General features: G+C 47.4%; 1 protein-coding gene across 3 annotated transcripts in view; it reads right to left on the bottom strand.

Annotated features, from left to right (window-relative positions):
* Nucleotides 1-1,726: 1,726 nt before the first annotated feature.
* Nucleotides 1,727-13,145, bottom strand: part of CORO2B (coronin 2B) — a 117,513-nt gene continuing 106,094 nt past the window's right edge. For all 3 annotated transcript variants that reach the window (XM_075006823.1, XM_075006822.1, XM_075006824.1), the window contains 6 exons: nt 11,218-11,322; nt 9,165-9,261; nt 8,252-8,364; nt 5,975-6,065; nt 4,423-4,562; nt 1,727-3,258 (listed from right to left, as the gene is read on the bottom strand). In XM_075006823.1, the coding sequence (XP_074862924.1) occupies nt 3,127-3,258; nt 4,423-4,562; nt 5,975-6,065; nt 8,252-8,364; nt 9,165-9,261; nt 11,218-11,322 (678 nt within the window). In that variant the 3' untranslated portion in view covers nt 1,727-3,126. The remainder of the gene's footprint in view (nt 3,259-4,422; nt 4,563-5,974; nt 6,066-8,251; nt 8,365-9,164; nt 9,262-11,217; nt 11,323-13,145) is intronic.

Below are 13,145 nucleotides of genomic sequence, written 5' to 3'. Positions count from 1 at the left end.
TCATTTCTGGCCATGCATGAAGCATTTTCAAGCATGTTACCAAAGCGTTGCTTGCCTGGGTACCAAGGGGTACGTTTCCAGCCCTCACGCTGGCTAAGCAGCTTTGGCCCTCCTGCTCCCCAACAGCCACTCCCACAAGCTTCAAATCAGCTGAGGTCAGCCAAAAGGAAAAGTGAACTAAGCCTCCTCTCCCTCCACCCTCACAGAGGTGTGTGAAATGTCCCAGTAACCAGGGACTGCATCCACACAAAGCCAGTGGGACCCCTAAAATTGCCCAGTGAGTAAAAAAATTGAAGGGTAAAAAAATATGCAAGAAGCCTGGCAGTAAAGGGTAATGGATGCATTCTTCAGCCAGTGTGTGTGTCAAGCTGTGCTAGCAGTAGCCTCACCACAGGCCTGGATAGCATGAGTTGGCTGTGGCCCTAGGTAGTCTTCCAATAGCAGCCCAGGCCAGGGCTGCCACAGAGTTATTGCCCTTGATTCAGTCTGTCTGGTTTGAACCCCTCGTGGTTGCACAAGCTGCTTGCGTAAGCTGGGGCACAGTACAATGTTAGTGTTGGCTCAGAATGGACTCCTAGGCTTGGGAGAGACCTCAGGTCACCGAGTCCAACCTGCTGCTAAAAGCGGGACCGATCCAAACTAAACCATCCCAGAGAGGGCCTTTGTCAAGATGGGCCTTAAAGACCGCTCGGGAAGGAGGTTCTACCACCTCCCAAGGTAACTCATTTCAGTGCTTCACCTCCCTCCTAGTGAAATAGGTTTTCCTAACAGCCAGCCTAGACCTCCCTGCCCACAACTTGAGCCCACTGTGCCTCACGCTGTCACTGTCACCACTGTGAACAGCCTCTTTGGAACATCCCGTCAGGTCGCTGAAGGTGCTCTCAAACCCTCCTCAAACAAGCCCAGATCCCTCAGCCTCTCCGCATGTCACCTGCTTCAGCCTCCTGATCACTTTTGTTGCCCTCCAATGGACTCTCTCCAATGTGTCCAAATCCTTTAGTTTATTCTGGAATAAATATGAGATTAAGGACCGGAGTTGTCAATGGCGTTACTAATGAAAAAAAAGGGTGAGAGCGGCCTGGATGGGATTCTGGAAGCATTCGGCAGCCATTTCATGAAGGAAGAACATATGTGTGTGGTAGGACCAGCTTGGGACAAATTCATGGGTTTAGTTTGGCAAGTGGTGGCAAGCTGGACTGTTTTGCAGACACTTTATCATCTGTTCCTTCAGTTAGTGGCATAACTAGCCCACACAAGTCATTTCCATAAACATATCAATAGCTATAGGAGGATAATGCTCTCCTCAGTGGCTCACCAGAGGTCAGGTTAATTGGCTTGAAATAAAATTTTGATAGCCCCTGAATCCCTTCTTTTTAGTGCAAGACAGGTGGAATTGGGTGCTTAACTGCATTATGTGCCTTTGAAAATCCTTCTCCTTCACCTTTCTAGAGACTGCACAATTCTGGAGAGGAAAGCTTACAGGTTTATTAAACTTCACTAATTTGGACTGATGAGTTAATAAACTGTCAGTTCCCTGAATTCCCAGGGCAATTCTGGAAAAGGTACTCCACTTCTGTCTCCTGCAGTGGCATTTGATAGCCTACCTGGAATTTGCTCCTCTAAACCTGACTCATTCTCAGTTCTGAAATACTTAATTACCAGCTCCAGACATCTTTTTGCTACAGAGAAAAATTCAAAGGAGACTTTGCCACTTGCAAGGTTTGGTATCTTGAAAACATTTTATTTCATCACGTTTGTGGTAACATAAATAATAGCGAACGACAGCACTTTTATTATAAGGGGAGGGAAAGCAGTAGGTGCAGAGCACAATGTAAAGTAACAGGAAAGAAACTCGTTGCATTGACACTGCTAGGCAGTTATAGTCCTACTTGAATTAAGTGAAATATATAAGTAAAGTAGCAGTAGTTTGGTGTCGTTCCCTGTATTAAGGGCGTAATTCACAAAAACGTCATTGTGTACATATTGTGTCTATATAAGTTATTGTGCAGTTTAAACATTTTGCAGTGCTGTGGGCAGAAGAATGGATGCACAGATGACAGACCCAGAGTTCCCAGACATCAGACACCTTTGATTCAGGATTCCGCAGGAGAGGGAGGTTACCGCTAACTTGGCAATGTTTACTACTGAACAATGTGTGTTCTAAGACAGGGGAGTGGAGGGAGCAATGGTAGGTTCCTTTGTTTTCTGCCATTTGCATACAATTCTGACAGCATTCTTACCACTACATTTCCAGGAGAAAGTAGGACGCTCAGGTCTCTATTAGCAGATCGGGGAAGACAGATCCACCTAGAATAGTTTAAACAAAAAACAAACCATATATACAACCAGTTCCCATCCCCCTAAGGAGAGTAACTTGCTTCCATAAAGAGAAACCTAAGAAAGTGACAACTCAAGGTCACAGAGGAATAGATCAATTGACCAAGTAAAATTTGATCATGAGGCCACTTTCTGAGACATTGACTTCAAATTTTGCCATCTTCCCCCCAACAAGGAAACTTCTGCAACAAGTTCCAGGGCAAAGGACAGATTTTTTTCCTGAACCTCCTTTAAACAAAGGCCAGGGCAAGAGGCTTTGGAGAGAACATTTGTGAATTAGGCCCTTCGTTTTCAGTGATATTTAAGTGAATTAAAATTCCAGTTTTGTAGGCTGTGTGCATGCTTTGTCAGGCTTTGCATAGGAAAAAGTTAATAGCAATAAACCATATTGCTTTTTTTTAAGGGCACTCTACATTCTCTTCTCATTCTCTCTCCATTTCAAGTTAGATTTAAGCTGTGCCCTGTTGGTTAGTTCCCATTGTCTTTTAGCTATTGAGAATAAATTGCCTTTCTATTTACTCCAGGAAAAATGCTGGGATATAAATACCAACCCAGCTTCCTTTCATGCAGTTATCTTCAGTTATAGCGTACAGGTTTTTTTTATTGATTTTTTTTTTTGTCTTTTTAGTGCTAGATAATACTACATGGACATATTTCCAGTTAGCAGATGGTCTCTTGGCAGGTCATTTGACTTCTGGCTCATATTCTGTGTAAGTGGATACAGTAAAATAAAAGAGCACAAATAAACAAAGAAACTTTATTTATAAAATGTCCCTTGAGGTTAATTATTTAATTATTCTTCGGGCTGTTACGTAAGTTTTTCAATTCCAGCTGTAGTTGTCGAATTCTTATATCTTTCTGCGAGAGCTCATCTTTCAACCGTCGGATCTCGTCTTGTTGTCGAAAGAACATTCGGAGGAGCTTAAAAGAAAGAGAAAAAAACAGGTGTACACCATTGTGGTACTGTTTATAATATCTGCTTTTCCCCCGGCTTTCCTGCCATCTCTCAGAATATCTACCTTTGATTCATGTCATTACACTGTTCCTTTTGAAATAACAGTTTGCCTGCAGTACTCCATTGATTTTTCCCTGTCCATAATCACGGTAACTCAGTTAACTCACATGCTTTGGCACAACATCTCAATTTGTGAAATGAAATTCAATATTGGATTCAGTGTAAATGTTTTCCCAGTCTTCAAGCATAGTGTGGAGAACAATAGTTTATTGCAATCTATTAGGAAATTAATGTAGTTCACTTTGTATGCTCTCTGCTTAAACCTCAGCAAAGTCCTGTGGGTTGACATTTGACCCTGGGAAACACACACAGGGATTTTCACAGCTTGGGAACCAAAGGTGAGATGCACAAACTGGTGTGTTTATATGCCACCATCTTGAAGGTGTGCAGTTGCTCTCTGTCTGAGAAGGTCACAACCTCATCTATGGGCCATATGCTCTATGCTGGTAATAGACAGAGAATTTTATGTAGTTAAGGTGGTTTCAGAGAAGGTGGATCTGAGTTCAATTCCCACTATTGGTGTGATGTGGCTATGGTGCTCTTCTTAATAACAACCTAGATTACCCCAACTTGTTACAACACTGTACAAAGAGCTGTTACAGCATCTCCATGGAAAATATAGTGAAAGCCATTGGTGTCAGAAGCTAGATGGCACACTGCAGCCAAGCTGTTTGAAGGGGCCCCAGAACAGTTCAATCCACTCTGAGGTCAAGGGAGGCCACAAATGGTGACAGTGATGATGACTGTAGTAAAACACAGTCTCTACTGAAATTAATGGGGAGATGTAGATAGCAGACCCTCTCGAGCAGGACCATCTTTTCGTTCTGTGTCTATTTAGTGCCCAGTCCTGGTCCGGGACAGGGCTGCTAGGTGTTACTACAACACAGATTAACATCTGGGGCACAGAATCAGACCTCTGTGCAATTCAGCAGGATGAGAATATTTGGCAGATCTTCTCACTTGTTTCCTTACTATGCCAGACAAAGGTTTTGCACTGGATGAGCCTGAGATACATTGATGGGTGCTAAGGGGCCAGCCATTCAAAGCCTGAGTCAACACCGAGTGCTTACCTCATTCTCTGTCCTGGGGGGCACGTTTTCTAGCAAGTCTATTCCATTGACAACAACACTTTTTTTCTCCCTTATTGGTGCCTTAAAGACAACTTGGGAGGTTTTTTTATAGCCGTCCTTCAGAGACATCAATATGGGATCTAAGCAAGAAAATAAAATAAAGGACAAGGTTAACACTTGTTCCGCTACAGTGTGTATGTACATAGTCCTTCCGGACATCCTTCCTTAATATTCACGTGGTTCAGGTGCTACAAGGGTAGCTGTAATCTAACATCATGGTGACCAGCCTAGCAATCATGAGATCTGGGTTCTAATCCTGCCTTTTCCAGTGATCCTCTGCACAAACTTGGCAATTGAATGCTGTTTGTCTTATCTAAATAGATGCTAAGCTTTCTGGAACATGAACTGTCTCACTATGGCCTTGTCCAGACTAGAAAAAATGGCAGAGTTGGATGCTTTTTTTTTTTTAATTGGGTTAGGTAATAAGATTGAAACACCACTTGGCACTTAGTCTAGGCAGTTTCACGCCACTAAAATCATATTGGCCAGCCATGGTATAATCTCAAGGACCTCTAAGGGATACTGAGTAGCTTATGCAGCGCTAAAGAGACCAGCACCTGGGCAAACACAGATCAAATCTTGTTAACTAGTTTGATTTCTCTCTCTCTCTCTCTCACACACACACATTCTTTCCCATGCTTACACAAGACTTACATTTTCAGTTGGAGCATTGAGGCATTACAGGTTGAATCTCTCTAGTCTGGCACTCTCAGGACCTGTCCAGTGCCGGACGAGAGAATTTGCTGGAACATGGGAGGTCACTATTGTCTAGCACATTACTGACATTTCCACATCTTACTAAGCTCTTAGAAGACATTTAGGGGTACATTACAACAAAATAACAGCACAGAACACTGAGAGCCAGGACTGGGGGCTGGAAACAAATTTTAAGGGACCATGGGAAACTTGGCCACACCCATGATAAGTGGTTATCCAGCTCACTAAAATCATGCTGATTACAGATGTTGCCAGATGAGAGCATGCCAGAACAGAGAGGTTCAACCTGTACTGTAACACAAATAAACTTACTTACAGATGGAGCTCAAAAATATTTACTGACTTTCTCCTCCTCACCTCCATGCACAGCTCACTAGCTGAAAAAGGGTCCCTGTAGTGGTTTGAGCACTGGCTTGCTAAATGCAGGGTTATGAGCTCAGTCCTTGAGGAGGCCATTTAGGGATTGGGGCAAATAGATGTCAGCAATGGTGCTTGGTCCTGCCAAGAGGGCAGGGAACTGGACTAGATGACCTCATGGTGTGTGTGTGTGTGTGTGTGTGTGTGTGTGTGTGTGTGTGTGTGTGTGTAGATTTTGTATGTTAAATGTGTAGACACACAGAACCTATGCATCCACTGTCACATCATCTGGTGGCCAACGGAAAATCTGGAACGTGCCGAAGAATGAATATGGATTTAGATAGTTTCACTGTGTGGCTCAGAGATCAGTTCTGTTTCTATGTCCAGGAACTTCTTCGCACAGGACACATTCTTTTACCTCTGTTCATTCCGCTCAGCCATTCTTCCGGTGTCAGGGCTGGTTCTGTGCCTGGAGTCATTGGGTAAATATCCTCTTGGTACGTTTCCGACTAGAAGTGGGGAAGAATGAAGAACAGCTGGCTTCAGAGTTACAACTAGGAACAAATTTTATGTGTTGTAAATGCCCACATGCACGTTTCCTTACAAGTTTGGCCAGTGGCAATGTAGCTTTTCAACAGCATCCCACGAAAGCAGCTAACTGCACCTTCCCCATTAACTTGAGGTGGGAAGAAAGAGTCCTAGCCTCTGCCTATCAAATTCATGTTCTGAAAGAGAATTACACCCCAGCAGCCCTGAGCTGTACTGTGCTTCCAATGCTCACATAAGTCCCTCATCAGCACCAAAGCAACAGATGCATAAGAGCTGTAGACAGAAAAATAAATATTATCCAGGTGGGTGAAAGCTGCACGGGAAGGTTCTAGCAGGGCAGCAGCTCTGGTTTGTCTGCTGCGGAGACAGTTCAGGGAATGCTAAGTGCACAAAAGGATACAGCTATGTTTCAGGCAGAGGGATAGCTTACTGGTTTGAGCACTGGCCTGCTACCCCTGGGGATGTGAGCTCAATCCTGAAGGAGGTTATTCAGGGGTCTGGGGCAAATAAATTCTCTCCTTAAAGGAAGGGATGGTGCTTGGCCTGCCAACAGGGCAGGGAACTGGACTTGCTGACCTCCTGAGGTCCCTTCCAGTTCTATGTATATCTCTGTATCTCCAAAGCATGAGACAGGTAAGTCACAGAGCAACTACACTGGCCACATGCCACGCGAAGAATAGCCCAGCTTTGAAGAACCCCAAGGGAAGTTGTCCACTATGGTAATGTGCCTTTCCCCTCCTCGCTTCTGTTTGCAGTAGACTAGCAAATTCAGGGCAATGCAGATGAAGGTCTATTGCAGGGGTGGGCAATCATTTCTGACGGTTTTGGTAAGTGCTCTAGGGCTGCACTTTCTTATGGAGGGGATGGGGGGTCTGGGATGGAGGTTGGGGGCAGGCAAGAGCTTGGTGTAGGGACATTCAGGTGCAGGTGAGGGTGTGGAGTCTGGGAGGGCCTTTGGGGGAAGGAGGGGTTGTGAGCTGCGACAGGGGCTTGGGTGGAAGGGTCTGGGAGGGCATGTAGGTGTAGGAGGGGGTACAGGGTCTGGAGGGAATTGTGACCTGGGAGGCAAATTGGCCAAGAGGAGCTGAGAGATTTTGCAAGGAGCTGTGGGCAGTGCACAAAGCTTTCCCCTCTCCAAAGGGTCTGGAGCAGAGCGCCACAGGTAGCAGAAAGCTGCTTAAAGCAGTATGGGGCTGCTCTGAAGAGGCTGGCTGCTCAGTGGCTGAGGTCCAACAGGGGCAATGCTTGGGCTGGATCTGGCAGCTCGGGAGGGCCAGAATTGGTCTGTGGGCCTTATCCTGCCATCCTGGTCTATTGGCTCACCTGTCTTTGAAAAGGTAGTGACCCAGCCCTAACCCTGAACACGGCTCAGCTGTGTTTCACATTTCATGAAGCTGGACAGAGCAGGTGAAGCCAGCATCGAATGCTGCTCCCTGCACAGGGAGATGGGATGGTACCTGGAATGGGTCTCCTCACCTAGATGTGGGACAGGCATTTGTCACACAGTGCAAATGACCCAGTTAATTTCACACAGAATAGTGACAGCACAAGTGACAAGAGCTGCCTCACACACAGTTCAGACTTAGCATTGCTCCAAGCCCTCAGCATTAGAAAAGTGGTTTTTGGGAGGATGTGCATTTGGAGCTCAAAGGAGCAACTTGGCTGGGTAGCTGTTATCACCGGTCAGGACAAAGGAAGCCTGTGATGCTGTGAGATTCAAGTCAGAATAATACCTAGCCTGGTCAGAGGGCACTTCTCCATTTGTAACAACTAGCAATGAGGGGTGATTGCTGCGGACAGTGATAGAAACCATCAGGGCTTAATTCAATCCACACAGTTTGCCAAGGGCTGTTTGACATTTGCTGTATGTCCCCCAACTGGTTCTACTTTGTGCAAATCAGAGCAGGATTCCTACGGTGGTCTCAAAAGGCAAACAGGAAGAGCCTGAGACTCCCAGGGCCTTCCCTGCGTGTCACTTCAACAGAGAACCCAGCAGCCTTCAGCATACTCGAGTCCCAGAACTAGTATTCCCTTGGCACGCCAATCATTTTCCAGCTCTGTGCTCCAACGTTTCAGCCAGAGATAACGCACCAGAGCATTTGTGCTGCCCGTAAGCTGGGCAGAAACAGGGCTGAGATGTACTCACCCTCCTTGGCACGATCATAGAGATTGGCTCAATCAGACCCTTCAAGGTAACCAGTTTATAGAATCGGAACACCTCACAGGCAGATACATCCAGCCCATGCTTTGGCATCACACCTGTTGGAGAGTTCACACGTGAGCGAGGGTCTTGCCTTTCATGCTGCAAAGCATTTAAAGATCTAAAAGCACTTGTTCTACAAACGGCAGGTGTGCAGAGCAGAGGCCTGTGCTGGACAGCAGACACGGGGGCTTGTTGAGATGGATTTTGCAGTAAGGGTGGGAAGGGAAGAGCATTTTACCCAGGGAATGTCCCATGAGTCACTGACTGGGGTCGCTTGTTAAAATTTGGGCAGCCTGACACTGCCCATCAGGTGAAACTGCACAAGCATGTCCTTGGAACTGGGCCCTCCATAAGATACACTAGAATCACGTATCGGAGGGGTGGCCATGTTAGTCTGGATCTGTAACAGCAACGAAGGGTCCTGTGGCACCTGACAGACTAGCAGAAAAGTTTTGAGCATGAGCTTTCGTGAGCATCTGATGAAGTGAGTCTGTGCTCACGAAAGCTCATGCTCAAAACTTTTCTGTTAGTCTGTCAGGTGCCACAGGACCTTCGTTGCTGTTACTAGAATCACGCTGCACCATTACTCAGGAAGAAACCTACAAAAATATTTTTAAATGCCACACACAGATCACAGGATTTCTGAATTAATTTTCCAGCAAATCATCAGCCACCTAATGACACCGAACATATTTGAACAATGAGAGCCAGCACAGTGCAGAGCGGAAGGGGTGGGGGGCAGTTATTATGCAAACCATGTTTATCAGCAACATTTAATTACACCCCTTCAGCCCGCTGGTCTTTTTTAATATTAACATCCAAAGAGGTTGCCTATTAACATGCTGAAAGCTCTTACCCAGGCCTTTCTGTGGGGCAGGAGAGCGAAACTCCATGAGATAGTTCAGGTAGGGCTTTTCTGTGGTGATTTCGTAGTATCGGATGTTCCCGTCTCCCTGAGGCGGGGGGAGAAAGGCAGGTCAGTTTAACATTTCAGCGTAAAAGCTGCAGGTAAATAGAAAGATTTGTTAAAAAACGAAACAGAACACCATCTGGTGCATCGCTGCCGCGCTCTGAATCGAATACTCAGCCGCAATGCTAGCCAGCCATCGTAGAGCAGAATGGCCAAAACCAGACCTGCAGCACTCCAGACACTGCGTCCGGGTTCTTGGAGCAGTAGCAGTAGAAAGAACAGCTGTGGACTCTAATGGCATTTGGGGAAGAAGACTCATAAGACAACTAGCAATTTTATCCCCACCACTCTATGGAATTAGTTTTTCTACCCTTGGGTTAAAGAACACAGAAAGAACAGCCACACTGGGTCGGAGTAAAGGTCCATCCAGCCCAGGATCCTGTCTTCTGACATTGGCCAATGCCAGATGTTTCAGAGAGAATGAACAGAATAGGTGGTCATCGTGTGCTCCATCCACTGTTGCCCTTTCCTACTTTCTGGCAAAAAGAGGCAAGTGACACATCCCTGCCCATCCTGGCTAATAGCCGCTGATGGACCTGTCCTGCAGAACTTTACCTAGGGGGTTTTTTTGTCTCTTTTTTTTGGAGTGCTGTTATAGCATTGACCTTCACAACACCCTCTGGCAAAGAGTTCTACATCAAGAAGAGCTGCGTATCTAGCCTCATTCACTCACAACAGAAGGAAGTTTTGGACCTTTGATCTGACCCAGCATGGCTGTTCTTATGTTCTTAAGATAACGTATTAAACATGTACTTCATCAGCCCTCAACCAGTGCTCTGTGCTGCCCAGGAATGCACAAGAAAATATTCCAGTATAGAAATAACCCTGTTTTAGAACAAACCTGCAGTCAATGGAGCTGTACTGAATGGACAGGGCTGCCGTGCACCGGTATCTATGCTAACAGATTCACAGATTCCAAGGCCAGAAGAATCGCTGTGAACATCTAGTCTGAGCTCCTGGGTTGCGGACAATAGAATTTTTCCAAAATAATGCCTTTGGAGCCAGAGAATAGCTTTAAAAAATCCAACACTGACTTCAAGAGCCTCAGCAATGGAGAATACACCACAACTCTTGGTACTGTACAGTGATCCAACCATTAAAACATCCTTGCTGTTAAAAATTTACGCCTTATTTCCAATCTAAAGCAATCTGGTTTCAGCTGCCAGCCTTTGGTTCATGTTACATTTTTCTCTGCTAGAGTGAAAAGACTGTTCGCAAATATTTGTCCCCCATTTATGTTATATACTTTTTTTATAGCTGCCTTCACTTCCCTGCTAAATCGGGCCAATTTCTCAACCACTGTGGCCTTCTTCTATGATTGTGGCCTTAATGAACACTGATGGCAAAGCACACCCGGTGCTTCTTCACTCAAGGCCATAAGCTGACTTCCGAGGGCATCCTACCTGCAGCACATAGGAAACAGACGTGTTTATGTTTTTAAGGGCCTCCTACATACACAACAGTATCTGTAGCTTCTTTCATTTGGGTGGAGCTTTGTGCACAAGCTAGCAGGACAGCAGAGAAGACAGGTGCCAAGGAAGGGGCCATCTGAGAAACCTGCCACGTCACAGAGGGTCAGTAAGTGGTGTACTTACAACACAAGCAACAACAGTGATGTGCAAAATAATCAAAGACCTTTAAAAGGAAGTCAATGGCCAACAGCTGATTCCTGTTACATTAGTGTAAATCCAAAGTCTTCCATGGCATTGCTCCAGGTCTGCACGAGTGAAAGCACTCTCCAGCCCCAAGTGTTTTATTGTAATAATTATTTACTGCAAGCCCCAAACAACCAGATGCTCTGAGAGGTGCCGCTTTGCTTGCCTTCTCAAACGGGTTATTTGGGAGATGGTCTGTTCTCAAGCTGGCAAGGAAGACATCCCTCTTGAGAGCAGCAGGATACACAGTCTGCTGCCTTTTACCCTCAGTAAAGCCCACGCACCTTTCCAGCCAAGTACAGCATGTGCGTGTCAGCATCGTAGAATGGAAACAGGAGCCCCGACAGCCCATCAATCTCCTCCTCTATGAGGGGCATGGCCAGGTCTTCCTGAGGAAAGAGAAAGCCGGGTTATGAATCAGCCAGGGGCAGAGGTCGCATGGAACGTGACAGTGAGGCCCAGGAAGGAGTGACAGGTGCAGCACGGTGAGGGACAGGTTTTGTCCCAGGAAACCTGAAGCAAACCCACCGTCCCTCCCAAAGAACGTCCTGGGATTTTGGTGTCTCATGAGCCAGAGGCGGGAGGGAGAGAGGCTGGCTGAACCGGTGCATGTAAACACAGACAGGGAGGCTGCCAGCTGAAGGTCACCTCTCTTCAAGGCACTCAGTGGGTCACCCTGTAGGGCTGAGTGGCCTCTGGAGCTCTGCGGGTAAAGGCTGTAAATAGGTTTCCAGTCACATCCCACCCCTCAGCCCAGAGCCATTTCTGTGTGGCTGCATTTCAGGAAGCCTGCAGGCAGGTGTGTACTTTCAGGATCAGTTCGGGGCAGATTGAGCCTGGGCCTAGAGAGAAAGGAAAACAGAGGAGGGTGCAAGGAGCTCTCTCTCTCCTTTCCTGCCCCTACAGCCAGGAGCGGCCACAGCCTATGTGCTCACTGAGCCATCCCCTCCAGGGTGCTGGCTGGACACAGTGGGGGAAGAATTCTGCCTCCTCTCCAGGGCTCTGACCCGCAGCCTGCCACACCCAGTGCTGTGATCTGGGCTCTTAGGCTCTCATGAGATGAGGTACATCCCTGACAGCAGCCGGGGCCCTGCTCAGCACGGTTTTGAAACGCAGTCCCCACCGCGCGAGTGGAAGAACCCGTTAGCGAGGCTGCACAGCTGCCCAAGGAGCGCGTACCGGCCTCTTGGATTTAGAGGGAAGTCAGACCTCTTTGTTTCCAGTTTTACACCTCACAAAGCCCCTATGGGTCTGGTTTCTCCCTTTGTCCTTGAGTTGATACAAGCTTCCCCCTAAACCAATCAGCTCCCCCACCTGTCACCTCACCCTGCCTCCTGGGGCAGTTCACTGACTGGCTGAGAGACCAGTCATCTCCCCTCAGGTCAGCCTGAATCAGGGGACAGCAGCTTCTCCCAGCTGAGTGAACAGGCCAGGCGTGTCTGCAGGCTGAAACCTGCCTGCCCAGACCTGGGCACCTGGAGCCAGAGGAGAGGGCACCAAGGCCCCCTGGGATGAATCTGGTGAATCAGCATCTACTTGAATTTATCTTGTGAGTTCAGAACTCCAATTCTCCAACTTGTCATGTCTGCCCAGGTCCCCACAGCAACTGGCAGAGTTTTTAAAAGTCCCAGAAAGACCTTTGTAGGGTCTGCTAGGAAACAGACAGAATAAAGGACCTGCTACCTGTGCACCTGCTTCGCTGCCTGGACTGAACCCGCTGTCTTACTGCCAGGGGCTGGGCTGCGCAGAGACCCGACGGAGCCAGGTGCCCGACTTCACGGGGAAGTCAAGGAGAGTGGCGTTCGGTGCTGGATTCCTCTTCAGGAGCTGGATGCCTCCACCCCTGTTGGTCCCTTGGACGGCCTCGAATGACCGATCCAGAGCACTTCCCACAGCACTTCTCACGTCCCCTCCCAACTGGTAATGATGGCATTTGCATCAAACTGCTACAAGCTGGGCAGGGGTTCTCAATGGGGCAGGGAGTGAGGAGGTACCTGACCCTCCGTTTGCAGGAGAGCGAGGGCGAGACCTAGGGTCTCTGAACTCCTCAGACATAGGGTCTATATCAGGCTGTATTGCAGCTGTGTGAGCTTTAATCTAGCACGAGGCACTGTGCGTTATCCCTGAAAGCTTCAGGAGGGCTCGTGCCACCTGCACAGAAGGGAGCTCCACTGGAGCTCACTGGGGCACAGCCACTCACACCGCACTCCCA

The sequence above is a fragment of the Carettochelys insculpta genome, chromosome 12, assembly GCF_033958435.1.
Source record: "Carettochelys insculpta isolate YL-2023 chromosome 12, ASM3395843v1, whole genome shotgun sequence".
Classification (NCBI taxonomy): domain Eukaryota; kingdom Metazoa; phylum Chordata; order Testudines; family Carettochelyidae; genus Carettochelys; species Carettochelys insculpta.
This window is presented reverse-complemented; position numbering and strand designations above follow the sequence as displayed.